Source organism: Pleuronectes platessa, chromosome 13, assembly GCF_947347685.1.
Source record: "Pleuronectes platessa chromosome 13, fPlePla1.1, whole genome shotgun sequence".
NCBI lineage: Eukaryota > Metazoa > Chordata > Actinopteri > Pleuronectiformes > Pleuronectidae > Pleuronectes > Pleuronectes platessa.
In genome coordinates, this window is record NC_070638.1 from 14069880 (window position 1) to 14091034 (window position 21155).

Sequence of the window (21155 nt, forward strand, 5' to 3'; positions counted from 1 at the left end):
CACGCACGCACGCACGCACGCACGCACGCACACACACACACACACACACACACACACACACACACACACACACACACAGGTTTGCGCAGCTAACCTTATTAAGATTGCATTGATTGCCTTCATTGAGGGCAGCCTAACCCAAACCTAATCAATAACCTTAACTTTAACCATGACCAACTTTTGCCCAACCCTAACCACAATTCACACCATACCACTAACCTTAAAGCTTGGGTCGGTTATCCTGGACACATGAAAAAAAAGCCGGCTACGCTTCGGAAAAATTGATACAGATGCGCTCCACTCTCTCCAATCGTCCCTCTCGTCAAAGCTTCGCCCCGAGACACATGCACTTTACCTGACAACTGCTGGAAGCAGACTTTTCCATGACTTGCTCCCTTACTTCTGGATATCGTTGCTGCTTCAGCAGTGCATGTCTTCCCGGCCGAAGACTTGCCAAGTCATGCACAGTGAGAGCAGGGGCAGCCAATCATTTAATTCTGTCCATATGTTTATTATATTCCTGATTGCTATCGGGATGATTTCACCGTATAAATGAAAAAGTGTTTCACAGACGGCTTACCTACCCTGCCTTTAGTCAGGGCCGAAGTACTGACGTTTACCTCATAAGGACCGGGCTTTGGTCCTGACAAGGTTTGGGTTAGGCTGGAAAAAGTCCCACAGAGGGAACAAAAATGAGTTCACACACACACGTGCTTCCAGATGGCGGAGGTGTGTGGTTATGAGCTGCGTTACCACAGGTAATGTGATCACAGCTCAGACGGAATGATGTGTTTATATCATCCAGACTGAGACAGGATGGAGGGAGAGTGGAGAGGAGGAGAAGGAGGTGAAGGCAAACAGGACGTTGGAGGGAGAAGCGGACGAGACGAGGTGAGAGGGTGTAAAAGGATCAGAGAAATGCATACAACAAGGGGGGGGGGGACGAGAAAGAGTGAAATGGATGACAAATGATGGGAAAGAAGGGAGAAGACAGAAGAGGAGGGAGAATGCCTGTCAATCAGATTATGAACCAATCATTTGACAGAGAATTGCTTTGACCTGAAACCTGGCGGATCACATTCGCTGGTGCACACACACACACACACACACACACACACACACACACACACACACACACACACACACACACACACGCTCGCAAATGCACTCAGCATCGTTTCACAGTTGCATGGAGATAAATGTGTCTCACTGGCATCCAGTCTGGTGTTAAGTGCACGTATTAGGGCCTATCAGCATTCATGTATGTGCTCCATGTGTGTATGTATGTGTGCGTGTGTGTCTGAGAGAGTAAGTAAGTGAATGAGTAATGAGTGAGTGATGGATGGACGATAATGCACATTTACTCTTTCCCACAAGGGCTCGGAGCGCTTCGATGTCTCGCCTGGCTCACACAGACACACTGACACCGAATGATGCTCCATACAACAACTCTTCTCCTATAAACTCTATCAATCTCTTCCTCGCTCCTCTCTCTCTCTTTACGTTTGCATTTCTGTATCCCTTATATACAACCGTTGCGTCTCCCTCCCTCTATCTGTCTCTCTCACCCCCGCCGTGTGTCTCATAGTAATGGAGCTAATTTGTTTAGCACACAAAGAGAGTGTCCGTCCATTAGCGCGGGCCTGTCCGTGCCGGGAGAGATGGTGACAAATCACGCCGACGCGCGGATCTGCTCTGTGCAAGTCATTTTGTCAGTGTGCGCGGAGGAAAGGTGGAAGAAGAACACACACCGAGGCTGAGGCTTTTTTTTAAATGTTAACTTTGAATCCAATTGCGTCATGTGAAAGGGTCTGTGCAGCCTTCAGCCACTTTGAGAGCAGTGTCTCTCCTCCGCCAGACGCTGACAGACATTCACCGAGTCCACACCTGCCTCTCCCTCCACTGAATGAAGTCAGCGCAGCAGGAGACCCAGCTGCCTTTGTGCTACCTTTAAATGGAGTCGTTCTGTTTAGCCAACTGCTGCTGCTATTTGACGCCCTGAAATGCAATTGTACTTTTTTTCACTGCAATTTTCTGGTTTGGTTTGGTTTTCTTTTGTCTTGGTTTAATTTATTTTACCTTAGAAAATGATTCATTTTGACTGAGCTCTAATGTGGGATGAAAGACTTTCTCTCAGCGACAATCTTACTCCTCTACCCACGATGCCTTGCAAAGTTCTGACCACTGTTACAAATAGGATTAACGGCCTGTGAGGCAACAGCGACTGCAGGTCATAATAAGACTCTCGGATGACAGCAGTAGTGTGCGATCCATATGACAGTGACGCCTAAATCCCCATTCAGATTCTCCTTGATCTGAGCCAGCCCATATAAAGCACTGAACAAGTAGGAAATGATTGAGCTCTGAGCCGGGCATCTCTCCGTCCTCGCTCTGCCAGCACACTGTCACTGTTTGGGCAAACTCCAGTTACTCATGATGACTCCATTCTTCCCTTCATCCATCTAGCCTTCTTTCTTTTAGCACTTTTGATATGATGTGACATCGGCTGAATAAAATGACATAAATTCCCTGACTTTGCTCCCATTAGTCTCTACTAGCCTCAGGACGATTCAGCAAGATATTTTCTTGCTGTTGTTCACCTTGCCGCCGGTGAATCTGCGTGCCTTCTCGTCATTGGCTAATGGGGCAGCTCTAGCAGGAATGTGATACAGGAAGACAAGGTCAGTTTCCATTGATTGTTAAATCACTCCTCTGCTTGAGAAGGACAGGACTGAGATGGTAAGACACTGACCGCTCTCCCCCAGCAGGCTTACAGTAAATAACCCTCGGCTGGGCTCAGCTGTGCCAGACAACATTCACTTTGCCTACGAGTCAGCAGTTTGTCCAAATACATATATATATAGTATATGTGTGTGTGTGTGTGTGTGTGTGTGTGTGTGTCGGTGTGTCGGTGAGTGTGTTTATATTTTGGTTCCTATAGATGAGCAGACATTTTGGAACAGTGTGAGCATCCTCCTCTCTCAGCTTGTCTTTCTGTCAGTCTCTCTGTTTGTTTGTTTGTTTGTTTGTTTTATTTGCCTCTCTGTCTGCGTAGCTGGCTTCAGTCTCAAGGAGATCACCCTTCACTTTTTCCACTCTTTTCTTTGAAGGGAGCGCTGGCCGAGTTTCGTCTTTGAATAGCTGTGTTTACCCTCTCCCTCCCTCCCTCTATCCCTCCGTCTTTTCCTCCCTCCATCTCCCCGGATGAATGGCTCTCTGGACTGAGTTAAAGGGTTTTTGGAAGGCTCCAGAGAACTGATGTTGAGATATTTTGCGAACGCTCTCTATGAACTCATTGCATTTTTAAGATTGGTGGCCACAGTAGAAAATCGTAGCCTCACTTTCTTTGGCTGTGTTGGCGCCCTGAGCTACACCACAAAATCAACAAGGTCACGTGGGAAATCAAAGTATATGTATATGTGTGGAGAGGTCGGCTGTGTTTTTGCAGATGGTGGCCTTGGAGACTACTGGGTGGGGGGATGCTGAAGGGGCTCTCGACCCGCGTATGCATCTGAGACAGGGAGACAGACAGGGGGCAGGGAGGGCTTTGTGCACCAGCCCTTTCCCACACTCCCTTTCACCTTTTTTGTATGGCAGCACCGGGGCTCTCTGACATGACGAATCGCTCTGCCTGCTTAACTGAGACCATGGCAGTAAAGGAAAGTGAGAGTGGAGAGGAAGGATGGTTGAGTGTGTGTGTGTGTGTGTGTGTGTGTGTGTGTGTGTATGAGTATGCGTGCGTGTTTGTCTTTTAATCTTCGGGCCTGAAACTGCCTCCGCTCCCGTCCTCTATCCCGCAACTCTGCTCTCCTGTCACCAGTCTGGAGCAGAGCAGTCGAGGCTTCAACACTTCCAGCGCTGGAAGAGCAGATTCCAGAGCGGATGGGCCAAACGCAGGCACACACACTAACACACAATCACGCACATGCTCATATACACACTAATGCCTCTGCCCAAATGCCAGCACCAAGCTGTTGCCCATAAAGCCTTCAGTCTGTCACAATAGAGACATTACTACATGAGTGAGTGGCTTTGAATGGGGCTAAGGGTGTGTGTGTGTATTTAGAGTGTGGTGGCTTCGGGGGGGTGTTCCTGGCAAGGCAGACGACCCTGTCATCACCTCTGCCCCTCAAACAAGCAAACGGTGCATGTGCCCGACACAAAACACTTGCACACACTCCTGTTGCGCCGCCTGTTGCACTTATCCAAGTTTGTAACTGTCCTCGGTTTTCTCATATAGGGAGGAGCTCCTGGTATATATATATTCACTGTGGTTGTGTGTTTGTGGGGAAATAAGAACGAGAAGTATACTGTGGCTGGTTAGCAGACCGACACAAAGCCTCGCTGACCCAGCCATAGGCCAAGCAGGGTGACGGTTGAGAATGTAGAGGTCGAAAAGAGGAGGGGAAAGGAATGAAAGGGAGAGTCTTCCTAAAATGAGTGAAAGGCTATGGGAGGAGATCACTTCCAAGTGGAAATACATTTGTAAAGTAAAGTGAGGAGGGTGAACGGAACAAAACCACAGCGGCAGATGCAGACAAAGTTATGCACACGAGGGCACCGGGAAACACATTTTAAAATATTTGTTGTGGGCGACTGTAACTCAGCTCAGTCTTGTCGAGCCTTGAAATGTCTTTATGCAAAAGCAGTGTTTTACACACCGCCAAAATCACCCCTCCACGAGGCATGCAGGGTGTGTGTGTGTGTGTGTGTGTGTGTGTTGGGGGGGGGTGGGGTCTGTGTGCTGGAGGGAGTGACACAGGCTTAGGGGGCCATGTCATGCTGTCACTGCTGGAATGCATGACAGCAATGTTTTGTCGCCCGTACGGATGAATGCAGCGTCATGGCAGCAGAAGAAGAAGGAGAGGAAGGGATGAGGAGGAGGAGAGGAAAACAGACTAGTACTCTCTCTCCCCCCCAACACATACACACACACAAAACTGACACACACTCAATGAGGAAAATTAGGTCATCCAAGTAAAGCCATTGCAGGGAACAAATCATCATCATAATTGGACCCTTAACAAATCTGTGGAGGTGGCTGCTTCACACACATGCCAGAAGGAACACAAAAGCCGATACACACTTCTATCGCTCCCACACATGGCCGGGGGGGGGGGGTCTAAAACTGAATTTCAGCATTAATCTGAGTATGTTTGACAGTTTTATGGCTCTTTCAGGAGCTTCATTTGGGACAGAAGTGTGATAGAAGAGCGTTACCCGTGGTAAATATAATTGTGGTCACGATCTTTCCATAAATCATGGCGCGCGTTGCATCACAGTTGCCGGCGGCCTGCAGGGAAATAAAACCCCCAGTGCATCAGGTGACCTCTGGGATCTCTTTATCCTGTTTCTCTCAGGTGTGCCGGAGAGAGAAATACGGATTTAGATCCGAAAATGGGCTCTAAGTTCACCCAATTTATATCCAGAGAATGTATACGTAGGTGTTAAGATTAAATGAAAAAGATTAACATTACGGGAACGATGCTCATTTGCTTTTTCGCCAAAGCTTCCATGAGAAGAATGATGCCCCTCTAATGCCTGTACTGCCGGAGATTGGCCACAGGAGCACTGTCCCGTGTGGCTGTGTTTAAGAAGTGAAAGATTGAAAGGTTGACCTTGCACCCTCACAGCTTTTCCTCACACATTTCACTTGACAGGCTGTGCACATTACTTATTCATGTTTTTAAGACAAGTCCGCGCGAGACACACCAACAGCCACATTCACATTCCTGACGTCCCGACTGCAGTCAAATACATGTAATATAGGCTGAATAAATCTCCATAAAGGGTTTGATTGGGAGCCGTTGTGCATGTCAGCGTTGCCTACTGCCGGTCACATCTGCAGGAACCATATCCACAACTGGGCGAAGACAGAGCGAGGCGAGCCGGAGCTGACACTAATGCTGTAATTGGCTTGTGCCCATGTCGCTTATCAAAATAATTGACAGTATTTTCTGCAGTGAGATGGAAGTGTTTATCCTGGCGCCTCCCACTGTTGACTGCGGATCCAAACAGCACGAGAGGCCTGGTTTTGTTGTGGTTTCCAGAGAATGTGGTTCTGAGTAAAACTAAATAAAACACAGTGGAAGTATCTGAACTGCACGGCCTATTGTAAAGGAATTTAATACAGGCCACTGTGGATGCAGTTTAAGTGCAGCCGGTGGATGCCATGGTTGGATTATCAGTGATTAGAGTCATGTCAAACAGTGTGTCTGTTCCTTATGTGTTGATGGAAACACAACTACTTCATGCCCTTGTTATAAATCCATCTAATGATTCCAGAGACCACTGTTTGTCTGACTGTAGCCCTTGTGCCTTGAGAACTGTTTTAATGGCTTCACACTTGGTTTGTGTATTGTTAAGGAAGCGCAGTGTCACATTTGCTCTCTTTTTTGTTACATCCGTATTTCTTTTTAAATGAATGGGCTTTACAGAATTACAGAATTAGAATCGTATAATCCAATAAGAGGTTTGATTTTGCCGTGACATATATACTTTATAAATTTGAGGCTCCACTGTGCTTTCAGGACGGCTTTGAAAGAGATTACAGAATTTTCACTGTGTCCTTGAAGCCCTGACAATTGAAATTCGCTGTTGTTTTTTACTTTCAAACTTAAAATCACTTGTTCAGATGCTTTTTTTTCTCCTTCTTTTTTTGCAGTGTAACCCGTTGCAAGGAGTCTCCAAAGACCAGGCGGCTGATTGACAGAACTTGGCTGACTGTGGACCCTCCTTCCCAGCGTCTCCTCCTCCACCTCCTCTCTCTCTCTCTCTCTCTCTCTCTCCTTTCCTCACGCTCCCCCTCTCTCTTTCTCTCTCTCCCCACTCTCTCTCCTCAATCGCAGGGCTGCGCTCACCGACTCGACACCGCCGACAGGGATGCAGCGAGGGCGCAGCGCAGCCTGAAAAATGGCACCACCACCACGCGTCCTGTGGATCTATCCAGCCGCTCTCCTCCTGTACTCCCTGCTCCTCTTTCTGTCGCCGTGCCGAGCCTTACGGAATTACCCGGAGAATGAAGGTGGGTGTCCTGGACCTGGGAGGTTGTGTGAGTGTGCGTGTGAGCGTGTACACATAGATGACTTTGGGGCTGTTGTGCGCTGCGTTGGCGGACGAGGAGCCCCGATCCCCGCGGCTCCACTTGCCGGGGAGAGCGCGGAGCGGAGCGGCGCAGAAAGTGCTCGGCTCGGTTATGAATGATGCATAAAGAAAAAGCAGAGATGGAGGGAAGCAGAGGAGGGGGGGGAGAAACTGTTTTCTTTCCCGGGAATATTGGAATTAAATTTGCATGACGTATATACACACATGCATCCCTGACATGCTGAGGATGGAGAGGGGTGATGTGGACAATTTTACTTTCTGACATCTGGAAAAAGCTCCACATCTGTCTCACTCTTTTTTGTTTTTCTTGCATTAAAGCAGCCTAACTTATAATGATTATGCCAAAGCAATATTGACCTCTGTGTCACATTGCTTCTAAATTATAGATATCTTCATTATAACCCACTGATAGATGCTCTTCCCCTCTGCTGCCGTCTACAAATGAGGAGCAGCAATTACATTAAATTTGTCACACGCTGCTGCTGAGCGTCTCCTGGTTATTGTATTAACATCGATGCTGTGTCTGAAATTAGCCAATGCATTTACTCACTAACTACTCTTGACTGCCTGCTGGACTGAGACATGGGAGCTGGCTCCAGATGGGAACTTCTAAGTGGAGAAAGGAGCACAGCAGTGCATATTCAAAATGTAACTGGTTTAAGGAGCGGTGGGTCTTTTGTGAGTGTTTGTTTGTTGCCTCTCGTGCTGTCAGGCGGTCTGACTGGAGGTGATCCCAGCTGTGACTTGACTGTCATCCTGTGAAGCGTTTTCATTCACAGCTCCAGTCGTGTCCCTTTGTGCGGCTCAACAAGGCTGCATCCCTGTCATGAGCTGCACGGTCGCTACCTTTCTCCTACTTTCACAGTAGATTAAACAGTCAAATGATTTCACATCAACCCCCCGCGCACACGGGACAGCACAGGCCAGGCCACACTCAGGTTGGAGGGGACCTCCTGCCTGCCTCTGGCTGACTCAACTGTGTGTGAGCTGAGTGTATGTCACAGCCCGGAGGAGCTCATAGAGAACAAAAGCTCTGGAGGTTAGGTAGGCAGCGAGCGGAGAAGGAGGAGCAGTGCGCTAACAGCAGGAGACAATGCATGTGAGGGAGACACTAACACATCTATGAAATATTCATTCAAACGAGCATGAATGATGTAACCCCCTGGAAGCCAAAGGAAACTCCTGTTGATGGGGATAAACGCACAGGGGGCATCTGTGAGCTGCTGTGCACGTGTGTGTCTGATGTTCAACTTGAGCATTTTTGAGGTGACTGACAGGTCAACAGAGTTTTCAATGTACACTTTTTATATTGTGTGTCCAGCGTCTTTGTCCTCCCCCCTCTGGTCATTTATCTGTCCTGCTGCTTCAGCCCATTGGTCTAATTGGCACTTTTTAGCCAACCCCCTGACTTGTGTGTGTGTGTATTAGTGTTGTGTGTGTGTTTGTGTGTGTGCCCCAGTGGGACAGTAATCCAATGAAGCCATTTTTGTCCGCCGCTCTACGCTCTGCTTTTACCTCTCAGCCTGCCAGTTTTCCTGCTGTGACTGCACGCTTAGCTGAGGGACTGCTTTTCTTTTGTGCCAGTTTGGGTGTGTGTGTGTGTGTGTGTGTACCTTGTGTTAGTCTATGAGTGTGCATATTCCCCACCCACGCATCTCGGCAGTCATGTTATTCCAGGAAATCCTCCCTCTGAGTCTGTCTGGTATAGCGAAAAGCGTGGCTGTCATAAAAAGAGAAATATAACTCTCAAAGCTAAATTAAGAGCACAGTCCCTTTGATAGAGCTGATAGTGTTAGCAGCAAAATAGTGTTAAGCTGTCAACAAGCTTAGTTTACTACATGGGCCTATTGATCTGCTCCGAAATTGTTGGCGTTTACAAGAAACACAGTTATGAGGGTGGGCTGGAACACTGTGCCTTGGCAGAATGGAGAGAATTGCTCCAAATTGCTGCTAACTGTGGACTTGAGGAACATGATCTGTGGAGGAAATGGGCTCATTCATAAGTTGTTTTGATGAAGAGCATCCTCTGAAGGTCTTTGTTGCCAGCAGAACAGGGAGGACGAGGAGTGGGGTGAGTTTCTGTGAGCCAGCAGAGGGAGCCCAACACACAACGAGCCCCGGCCCTGGGGGCAGACTGATGTAACAGCTGGGTGGACGCTCACAGGTCTCTGCTCGGTTCCTGTTTGTCCTGCTGTCCTCATCCCTGCTTTACCCTCCTGATAACCCAGTGGAACAACAATTGTCTTCTCTTTCTCGGGGCCTACTTTTTTTTTCCTCTAGTGCAGAATCATGCTGGGGAATAGAGCAGATTACTTCCTTCTATTTATCTGTATCTAAATATACCTCCTCAAGCCTAGAAAAACACAGAAGCATGATCGGAGCTCTGTGCTTCCTTCAGCTGCAACGGGATGTTGACTATAAGGGATGCAAATTAATGTTTTAATTCCTTCCTCTGCCCAGGGTGAGGGAGGGGGGTGAAACAACAGAACGGGGAATATATTTAGGGTTGGGTATCGTTTTTTTTTTTTCCCGATAAGAGATGCTAAAAAGATGCTTTTAAAATGATACTGGTGCTTAAACGGTGACAGATGCAATACTTTTTTCTTTAAAACCCTCTATATAATAAGAGCGGCTTTTTTGTTGCCGATGCAAATTTTGAAGTTGGGACGACCGCCCAGCCAGCTGATGGGTCCTACAAGCAGACAATCATAAAATCCCACTGCTTTCGAAAGTGTCCCATGTGTCGCCAGCTGCTTCATTCAGTTTGTCACGTTCCTCCCTTTTCAAACATTTGCCGCACGTCCCGGTGTCTGTATCCTTTTTCGGGAAATAAACCCACATCTCTGACCGTTTAGCCTTAGGATTTTTGTTGTTGTGTCGTCTGGAGTTTGAAGTGGCTGCTAGGTAACTATAGGTTAATGTTACGTGCTTCGAGAGCCCTGTTGCCACCAGTTAAGTGTAATGTAGCTAGGCCCGTGTGGGGGTGTTAATTTTGCCTGTATGGGTTGCAGTTCATAGCTCAGGCACTGAAATAAGGCACAGAAATCTGCCCTATAGGTACCGGCAGTGAGGGATTGGGGTACCCTGGCCTATTTCAGTTTTATTACAGTTTTGAGATTTAATGTAATCTAGCAACCAGACATGTATTTTTATTGGACTGGCCTCAGGATGATGGGTTGGAAAAGGCTGCATTGCTTCGTAAGGTGAACATGAGGGTGAGCAGCCAGCCAGCATATGTAAAGCATGCCCTCTACACACACACACACTCTCATACACACGCAAATCTTATGATTCACACAAGATCCTGACTGTGGCATAATGTTCGGTTAAAGGTCGCTTCCAGTTTAATTGCTTTAATCTATAATGGTTGCTTGTAGTTATCGGCAGAGCCATATCTCACATAGTGTCTGTGTGTGTGTGTATGTGTGTGTGGGTCCGAGATATTGCTTTGCTCCCATGTAACAACCGTGACCTTGGACAGAAGAGGATATAGATCTCCGCTCTCATCACAGAGCAGCAGAGAAGACAGCAAGCGCAAGCACCCTCCTGTTTTCTTTACTACCACCACTACTCCATCTCCAATCCTGCTTTTTTCCCATTTCTGCCCTTCTCTATTTTCCATCTGCCTCCCCCCCCGCCCTCCATCTCTCTCTCCTTGGTTGGTTTCCCTCTCGTCATCTTCGTTTCTTTCCCTCTCTCACGCTGGTTCTTCCGCTGATCGCCAAACAGTTGGACAGGAGTTGTGAGCTGCTGTGTGTTTTTCTGTAATGGGGTTGGGCTCTGATATCTGCTTAACACAGGCCCGTGCACAAGCACAAATGGGCATATGAGCACATGCACACACCCACAACGCCCACATGAACTGATCCTACTCTAATACACGGCTGGGGGGCAGTTTGGTGGTCTTGGTCCTGAGAAGAGTGTCACGTATTCCCGGGGCTGGCTGATAGATGGGGTTATAAATACAGCTCAGTGACAGAGAAGGATTCTGCTGCGAGGGCTTCACCTCACAGATTGATTGCGTGTGCGTGTGTGAGAGAGAGAGAGAGAGAGACAGAGAGAGAGAGCGACACAGACTCAAATGATAAATAAAAGACAAAAAGACAGATGCACCAGAGAGAATCTGTGAGACAAAGTGAGAAAGGAAAATGAGAACAAAGACAGAGGAGCAGATCAAGACAAACTGAATAACCCAGCCATCTCTCCGTGCCCTGCTGAACAGAGCACCAATAAGAGCGCCCACAGAGCCATTGCGTTGTACATGACGGTAGTCAGTGGCTGCTAAATATGGTTTCGTATTTTCTAGTATTTTTGCTTTCCTCTTTCTCGCAGAGAGAGATTCTATAAAACTCTCATGTCTGTCTTTTAGGTAGTTCTGATCAAGTCATCTGTTCAAGTGTTTTCCAGAGTTTGGTTTTAATTAGTTATTTGATGCTATGGAAACGGGCTAACACGTCGTAAATAACTTTGCTGCTTTGGCTGACTCTCGATTGGTCGAGCACGTGTGTTGATGGGACCTCGCTGCTGTGGCTCCATCCCCCGATCACTACTGAACAGAGTCTGGCTCCAAATGCACAGGACGGCGGTGTTCATATCGGACATATCGTGGCTTTAATTCTGGATAGTGGGAGGAAGTGGAGACATGTTGCCCATATTCAGATACAGTCAACGGCCCCACGGTGAAGACTTATTCTTACTTATTATCTGTTTTACCAGTTTTTTGTAGTGTACTTAGATTAATATACAGACCTTTTTTATATTATGTAGTCAGTGTGTACTGTAATTTCAATTATCTTCTTTCCACAAGCTGACATGACAGAAAGTAACTCAACACAATGTTTTCTGTTCCTTTGTTAGAGTGAATGTACGTGTGTCTGAGTGTGTGTGAGTTTGTGTCAGTGTGTCAGTGTGTGTGTGTGTGTGTGTGTGTGTGTGTGTGATAACTAGCTTGAATAGAAGTTGGAACAGTTTTTAGGCTCGGATGATTCCCGTCAGATGCAGAGCTCATTAATGTCAGAGAAGTCTTCTCTCAGTGTGTGCTGTCTGAAGTGAAGTTTGGATGTAAGTGGGTTTCCCCCCCACCCACCGCCATGTCTGCTGACCCCTTCCCCCTCTGAACAAGCCCTTAACGGCTGGTCCAGTCACTGATCACTGGGCCTTGGCCACTGTTAAACACACACACACACACACACACACACACACACACACACACACACATGCACACACAAAAACACACATTCCTCTTTTCCTGGTTTCCTCTCACCCCTGCACCTCCTGACCTTTAATTTGGCTAAATTGAATTTGGTAGTTTCCTTAACTCGCTCCCCTCTCTCCTCCTCTTTCTCTCCCTCGCTTTCTGTTTTCCTTTTGTTGTTTGCTCTGCTGGTTTGGCTCGTGTCATGATGGTGAAAGGCTGCATTAGGCAGCTTCACAAACAAACAGCCGAGGATTCGGGTCAGCTGTAGATGTGTTTTCTGACCAGCGCTCCAATATTCTCTCCGCTGCTGCTGAAAGGCAGTGAAGGTAGTACGAGAACAAAATACCTACGGATTTTTAAACGCAGATTTAACTGAAATATCCATGCAGTTAGGCTAGCCGTTGATTTTAATTTTCAGAATGCTTCGAAGGTTCTCCTGACAAAAGAGCAGAGGCACCTTAATGTTGTAGCACTGCAGCAGCTGATGCATCCAGAGACCTCTGTTCACATCTTTTAAACATGGCAAAGATCTTTTCCAAATTCTTATTAAAACAATTGCATAAAGTAAAACACTATAGAGGGGGTGGATTAGCATAAAACCTAAATTAATAATTTAACAGACATGCTTAAAGACGTAATAAATAACATCCTCTCATTCCTTCAAGACCTTTGTTTATAAATGTTTTGGACTTGTGCAATTACATTATCTATAATGTTTCCATCAATGTTTATGTTTATTCAAAGTAACAGGACGTTTCATTTAAGTCAACTTTATACTGCGTCACACTGTTCCACTGTTTGTATTGATCACAAATATTCACTCACGTTAGCTGCGTAACGTGAGTAAAACTTAAATACATTACCTCATCCGTGAACATGATTTGCACCTGGGTCGTGTGAGGTTGATGTTCATTGACACACTACTGATGTTGCAAACAACTCCCATTATCGTCATCAAACTAGATTGCTATTGTTTTTGACTGAGCGACTCCTAGTGGCTGAAGTTACATATTGTATGTTTAACAGTCCAAAGCATTCTGAGTGACGGTCTCCCCCATCCTTTTACGCTCCCATGTTTTACCAGTTGAACTGGTCTATTTACTACTTGATGCCGTCCACATCAGTGCAAATTGGTTTAAGTTTGATTTTATGTAGGCAGCAGGGCAGTCAGACAAAGTTGCTGGACGGGCAATTACTGTAGGTGTGGTATCGACAGGCACTGACCGGTTGTGTGTGACTGCGTATATATTATGTGTGTGTATCGATAGTAGCATCCTGCACACCTTTATCTGACACGTGATTTCCTATCCGTCTCCATTGCCATGGCACACTCCAGAGATTCCAGGCCAATTTACCCTCATGTGACCAACCACTGTGTGACAGCCATACGTCTGTGTGTGTGTCTGTGTGTGTGTTCTCGTCCCATCAGAAAGATTGTCTTTAGAACTAACGGAGCACAAAGAAGTGGAGATAAGCCCAAGGACAGAAAAACATGCACTTGAGAGGGAAGAACTAAGCTGTTCCTTCCTCACCTTCTACTTTAAGTCAGTTCTTTGGAGCAATGCATCACAGTTTAGAGAGTCTGTACAGACTGGGAGCTGTGGTTTATTTCTATCAGGTCATATCTGAACTCTAATGTGTGTGTACTCGTTTTTGGTTCCTTCTTTAGGACATTTTCCAGCGTAAACTCTGACCTTGTCAGGATCAGTAGACCTTCTGGGGACAAATTTGTGTGTGTGTGTCTTTTTGCCCTTCATGAGTTGTTGGTGCACTGGTGGAAGGAGCTTATTAAAAAAAAAAACAAGTGTCTGGATCTGACTGGATGTCACAGTCCAACACTGTAAGCATTCAACCAGCATGCACAGACAACCCCCCCACACACACACACATGCATGCGCACATGCACACAAACACTCCGGAGCCTCTTCAAGCGACAAACTAGGGCAGCCCTCCTGTCATAGTCTTCTGTCACAAAGGCATCTTCACTCCTCTGCACGTGTTATATGAAATAGCAGAGTAGGCCTGTACCCTCTTCCACAGTGGAAGGGGGAGGGGCTGGGGGTCTCATCGAGGTATAGTTTGTCAAATACATGAATATTTTCATGAACATTCTTAGTTTTCGCGCTCAGTCTGCCTCTTGGGTCGCAACAACTTTTTTTTTCAAGGCTGTAGGGAATATGATTTTCAATAAACCATGGCACATTCTTTAAAAAATTCTCTAAAGCAGCAGCATTGAAAAAGTGCATCATCAAATCTGTTTCCCTCTTGAACAGCAGCATAGTCTCCCTCTAAATAAGTCTATGACTGTAGGTGTGTAAGAGTGTGTTACACAGAGTAGATAAAAACAAGAAACTGACGACAGCTGGTTTGTAAATGTCTTCTGATACTGAAGACTTGATCTCGTAAATGTCTGTATCGTAAGTTATCTAGGTGATTGATGAACCGAATCCAGGTTTCCTGATTGTGTGTTTTTTTTGACTTTCCAATATTCCCCACACTCTTTGTTATTTCACCAGTTGATGATTTACCCTCTCTGGTTTCTGGTTTCCTGGAAGCTGCTGCATTTATGTCTTTGATCTATTTAAAATGTTCCATCATTATCATACGTAATGAAAGAGGAAAGCAGCAAATAATAACCAATTTATCTTCTGCATTCATCAAATTCAGCTTCATGAAGTTTAGGAAATTATTTATTCCTTATTTCATTAATCAATGAAAATGTAATTTCATAAACTTTGGTTTTCAGTCTTAAGAAAAATGACTTTGTTTTTTAAAATCTTTGTTTATTGTTTTATACTTTATTTATCATACAGTATCATGCTTTCTTCATTTGTTTCACAAAACCAGGTTTTTATACCATGTAATAATGCAGATTTAGTATATTTAATACTTTATAATTCATTTAAATATGTGTAATTTAGTCTGGCCTGATGTGGATTTTATGTTGTCTTTGTCAAAGTGTAAAGGATCAAGATAATATTTCTCTGATCAGAATACTTAAAATAGTAAAAAGCAGGAGCAGTAGAACAGAATCAAAGAATAATTTATATTAAAATTAAATAATCGTAGACAGCAGACAATTTGCCGTCAGTGATCACACTTGAAGAAGTATATTATTTTCACTTTTAAATCATGAACCTCATCCCACCCAAAAAAACTCACTGTGAGAGAAAATTAAAAACATTGCATATTGCGATTTGCCAATTGCAGGAGAAAAACACCCAACATTCACATCCCGAGGAAATAAGTGAATATTTTACATCTACATTTCCATTAATTAAATTATGACAAAGGATGTATCTCATATCTATGATGTGAAACAGGCCATGAGGTAAGACAGGAAGGATATACAGCAGCACAGAACTTCAATGAAATGAACAGCGGACGAGAGCGCCGGTGGAGAGAGAACACTGGAGGAAAAAAGATGGACTGAGAGCCTCTGGTGGTTTGTGGATGAGTGGAGAGAGGACTGATGGAAAGACAGCATGAGAGAAAATGTTACAAGTCTTCGTTCGACACCAGTTTGCTCCCAAAGTTCAGAGCTCAACTCTTCTCACTTCTTCATCCTGCTCTCTGTCGGCCTGTTTTGTTGCCCTGACAACACTCTCCCTCGTTGAACTGCAATCTCAGTGGAGTGGAGGCAGAAGAGGCTAGTGAGTGAGTGTGTGTGTGTGTGTGTGTGTGTGTGTGTGTGTGTGTGTGTGTTCGTCTGTACAGTTGTATATTTGAGCATAGTAAGTTATCTTCACGGAAGCCGGCTATTTTTTCCAAAGAGGTGATTTCAGTCTCCGTAGTAATGTCTGTCTGATGAACGTCATATAGTTCAACCTTTTGGGAAATACACTCATCTTTCTTTCAGCAAATTAGATGAAAAGATCGATACCACTCTCGTGTCTGTGCACTAAATATGAAGCTTTTAACAGGATACGGTTAGCCGAGCTTAGCATATAGGCAGCATGGGAAACAGCTAGCCTGGCTCCATCCCAAGGACATAACATCCTTTAACTGCAGCTTTAAAGTTTACTAATCCATTATCTAGTTTGTTTAATCCATAGAAAGGCAGACTAGCTACCCACACTCTCCAGTCTGGAGCTGTGTCCCTATTCAGGTCTACGCAGCTCACGAAGGAGACGGCCTTCGACCCACGGTGTGGTTTATGGTTTATATTTCCTATTTGCTTCACCATCTTTGACATTACATCAATAGCTACTCTAGCGACTGTTCTTTCTGCAGCTCAGCTTCATCACCATTCATTGCGTAATGAAACCTGGGATAGGTTGAACTAAGAAGGGTCCAACCATTGGAGCCTTGGTTGCTTCGGAATAGAAGGATGCATTTGTTGGCCGCAATTGAGGGACCCTTCGAAATCTCTACTCCAAAGCAGGCGCTTCTGAAATGAGACACTGCTTCATGCTAAGCTAACTAGCAGTTGGCTGAAGTTCAACTCAGCATACAGATGTGAGAGTAGTATTAACTGTGCTGTCCAGGTTTTTATTCCCACAATTGAGGTTCATTTTCTCTTCTGATGCTTGAAATATTGTGCTAATAGTTTATGTATATTGTTGCGGTTTGTATTTACATCCAACATTATTACATATTACTTTGACTACTTGGTACTATTATGTCCTTTTGAATGTGTAGAATTTAAGTGAATTACTGGTTTTAATTTTGAAAAGTAATTTCAAAAAGATGTAAATAACAATCTTTAAAAACTCACAAATACAAAGATCTGGCTAATCTGAAACATCATCTACAAGATAGCATGATCAGCATCCCATCTGCATTTCCCCAATTTTCTCTTCACGTTCATTTACTGGATTACTTTCTGTCACAAGAGGATCAGTAAGCTGAATTACTGTAAAATGCAGTTGTCTGCATTTTTTAAAGCAGGAATATACAGGAAACCTCTTGGGGTGAGGAACATTAAACCTGGGTGAAAATTGGTTAAGCCGATCTGCACCTATAAGAAAAACCCAGGGCTTGTATTTATAATCAGTAAGAAAGAAAAACAGTGAGGCTTTTTCATGCAGGATCAGCAGGCCCCACCAAATCTACTGATTTAAATTTAATATTTTCTGCTCTGAGCAGAAAAGATCTTACGAACTCATTATGTAGTCTCATATTGTTCTCTATATTGAGTCTGCGTGGTGGTCTTATTGTGCAGCCTTTTCTCTTCCTGGCACTGGCACCATCCTAAATTGTGTGTTTGTCAGTTTTGTGTGCGAGTGCGAGTGTGTGTAAGCATCCCGGTCTCTTTGTGCGCCAGTCTGGTTGTTGGCAGCGGCGTTTGATTCTTGGCAGGTGGATCACAGCTTCTTGCAGCCCAGCTGAAGCAGTGAGGGAGAGAGAGAGGGAGAGGGAGAGGGAGAGAGAGAGAGAGAGAGAAAGAGAGAGAGAGAGAGAGAGAGAGACATAAACAGACAGAGAAGGAGAAAGAAAAAAGAGAGGAAGACAGGGAGTGACAGATACCCCAGGGAGAGGAAACAGGAGTGAGAAGAAAAACAGACAGACACAGAGAGGAGATGGAGAGACAAAGAGATAGAGGAAATGTTTTGTGTTTTGTGTCTTTGGCTCTGGGCGCAGTAGAAGGTGCCGGTTCAGCATATTGCTGCTTCCCGTACAGGAATTTTTTTCATTCTCATAATGTAAACCTCACAGTTTGGTGCTGAAGATCGATACGACAGCGTGTCCATCAGGAACCAAACAACTCTCGCAGTAATCAGGCCACATGTGCACGTGTATGGATCGGTGCATTGATGTCCCTTGTTAGAAGCTTAGGAAATATATTATGAGCACGAGGGCCCATGTGTGAACTCGTTTGTGTGAATGTGTTATTTTAAGATAGAGTGCTGGGGAAAGCCGCGTGTGTGGATAGATTTTCTTTTTGGTTTCCATTGTTGTCCCTAAGTGTTCAATTTTGGAATGTGCTCCACTGTGAGTATGAGATATCATTTTTAGCTGCTCATCATTTATGTGTGTGTGTGTGTAAGAGAGAGAGAGACTTGTCATTACATCGAACATGAGCCAGGCTTGAGTGAGTGAATGATGAGCTTGGTTTTTTTGTTCCGGGCCGAAGCAGGCCTGGCCCAGGCTTAGATTTCTCTCTCTCTCTCTCACACACACATACACATATTTCCCCTGAGAAAGCGAAGAGAGAGGGTAAGAACTTTAAATTTAGATGGATGGATGGAAAGTTATAACTTTAGCTCTAAATAGAGTCAAAGAGATTTATGTCTGTTTAAGTAAGAAAGCTTTGTATTTTCTTTTTGTCAGACACAAACAAACAAACAAAAACATACACAGACACACCCACACATGTTTATAACATATATGCATTCTCGCTCTGTCAGCAGACAGGAAGCTATAGCTAATACATAATTGATGTGTCCAGTCATTGATTAGTGATAGTCAAGTGATAAGTGGTATTGACAGGAGGTGTGAGGAGAAGAGAAAAAGTGTCAGTGTGTAGTTTTATGTATGTGTGCGTTTGTGTGTTTTCCCAGTGGACTGCAAAATGGTTTGAGAACATGTAATGGCCTCCGTAACACTTTGGCTTACAAGGCAGTTCTGTTAGGCCTGTACATTTTCTACACAATGAGAAACTACACAAGCAAAAAAGTCACTGTAGATGTGTCCGGCCCTGCAGACATGTTTATTTTTATCTGAGAAATCCTTCCCTTGAGATGTTAACATGACGACAGACTCAACAAATTGGAAATCTGGTGCTCCGTCCATTGAGTCCATAAGATATTAAAATCACCGTAGAAGATGCAGTGACGCACACACATGGTCAGTGAGTACAAAGTTAACCAGGGTCCAATGAAACGTAACAGCAGTGAGGCCTGTGTGTTACCTTGAATCGTAATTTCGGTGAAGACAAACAAAATAAAGCTCTGATTGAGTGTATGTGAAACAGACGATTTGACCTAATACCTGTTGATAAGCAGCTTTTACCGACAACAATAGGAGTGTGTGTTTGGTGCACCTGTCTGTCAGGCCCTGAAATCACATATTATTATACTATTATGCCCAATTTCCGTACGCCACTCCAAATTCACATGAGCTGGGGAAGAAGTCTAAATGGTCTTTAGTTTCTCTGTATACACGCGCGGACTGGAGGCTGCCGCTGACCTTTCCCTGCTCAGCATCTCTCCTCCGCTGTTTCTGTCTCATCCCTCTCATTTAATCTATCGCTCTCTCACCTCGGCTCCGCTCCGCAGCCTCTCTCCCTGCTTCATTACACCGAGTGCACTATTTTCTGGCTGTTTTCTCACGCGGACGCTGCTGAGTGCGAGATCGCCAGGACACGAGCAGTGATGTGGGCTGTTACACGCGCATACGCACGTATACACTAATGCAGCATGACGTGCCTCCCTGCTGCCATGGTGTGCTGAGCTGAGGAGAATGGCTGGGATTCAGTTAGGGCTGATGAACAGCGTGAGTGCGAGAGGAAAAAGAGGGATAGATAGGAAAAGAGGAGGTTGGACCAATTTTACAGTTCTTTGTTATACCTACAGGCAGTATGGATACACAGAGGGGCTTGTAAACCGCCGCTCTCTCCCTCTCTCAATTGAGCGATTAGTCTCATTTATATGCAGGACGGCAAACTGTTTTCTTTTTTACTTTGGAGTAGTCTTTTCCAGGTCACTGCTGCAGTGGTCCCTTATGAAATTGGAGGGAATATGCATGTGTCTGAATTTAAAACTGATGCCGTCACGTTGCATCGTGTCAGGTCAGTGGCCCAGGTGTCTGATCTGTGATCTGTGCCTTGAAACCATAGGTTCAAAGGTTCCAATGGCGAGAGGATAACCTGGGAGAGCTAGAGTGAGGGAGAGAAGAAAGAGATAAGCAGCAGTCTCTGCAGATGGATACTGATTAAATATTGATGGTCAGCGGTGTTGAAGACTTGATTAGGACCTGACTGAGCCAAGCCTCAACAAGCGCACACACAAACACACACAAACACACACACAGCTGCTTTCAGACATGAACTGGACTCTGCAGATCCTATTTTCTCTGGAGAAAGTGCATATGTGAAACCAAATGACAGAGTGTGACGCTCCGTAGTTTCTACGCACTTGATCCACCTGACCTCCCAGTATAAAGTCTGTAGAAATCCAGTAGAGGTCGATGTGTGAACACAGCCCACGAGCGAGTGAGGGGGGGTTGATGATGCTTATAACACTTGACAGATGCAAAAATGAAAATAAATATCTCCCGTTGAAAACACGTTGAAGAAGAGACGAAGATGTCAAAGGAGTTTGTGGTGATAAGAGCAGACGTTGTTCTCAGGGTGCTGGAAACCAGATCACATGCGCTCAGCAGCCGAGTTAATACATCACTTCCTGCCTCTGTCTGCTGCACCCGGCTGCTCCACCTCTCGTCTGAATAATGTGGAGGATTTTATGCCGGTGTAAACGTAGCTGTGACGAAAACCTCACTCTAAACTCTGTAGCCGATTCTCTGGATTTTACCAATAGGTAAAATGGCTTTTGTCTAGTAAAGAAAGAGCAGAAAAAAGGAATGTAATTAAATAAGAACGTTAAAAGATAATTGTGACGTCAGTAACTCGTGTATCAAAGTTTCACTGACTGTCTGAGTTGATATTCCAACTTGAGATGGCGTTCATGTGAAATGTCCTGGTTGGGAACTCAATTTTCTGATTATTTCGATACCATACAATTGTTCTGCTAACTTTTATCAACCTAAAAACTAACCTGAAAATATGTCCTCATGTTATGGGGACATTCTTTTTGTTCCCATACTGCAAATTTATAAAGTTAATGTCCCCAGAGCGTCAGTCATACTTAGACCACACACACACACGCAAGCAGGCACGCACATACATACACAC

General features: G+C 45.0%; 1 protein-coding gene across 1 annotated transcript in view; it reads left to right on the top strand.

The window, feature by feature from the left end:
• Positions 1–6852: 6852 nt before the first annotated feature.
• Positions 6853–21155, top strand: part of epha4b (eph receptor A4b) — an 85304-nt gene continuing 71001 nt past the window's right edge. Inside the window, exon 1 of the mRNA XM_053437979.1 lies at positions 6853–7024. Within this exon, the coding sequence (XP_053293954.1) occupies positions 6913–7024 (112 nt within the window). The 5' untranslated portion in view covers positions 6853–6912. The remainder of the gene's footprint in view (positions 7025–21155) is intronic.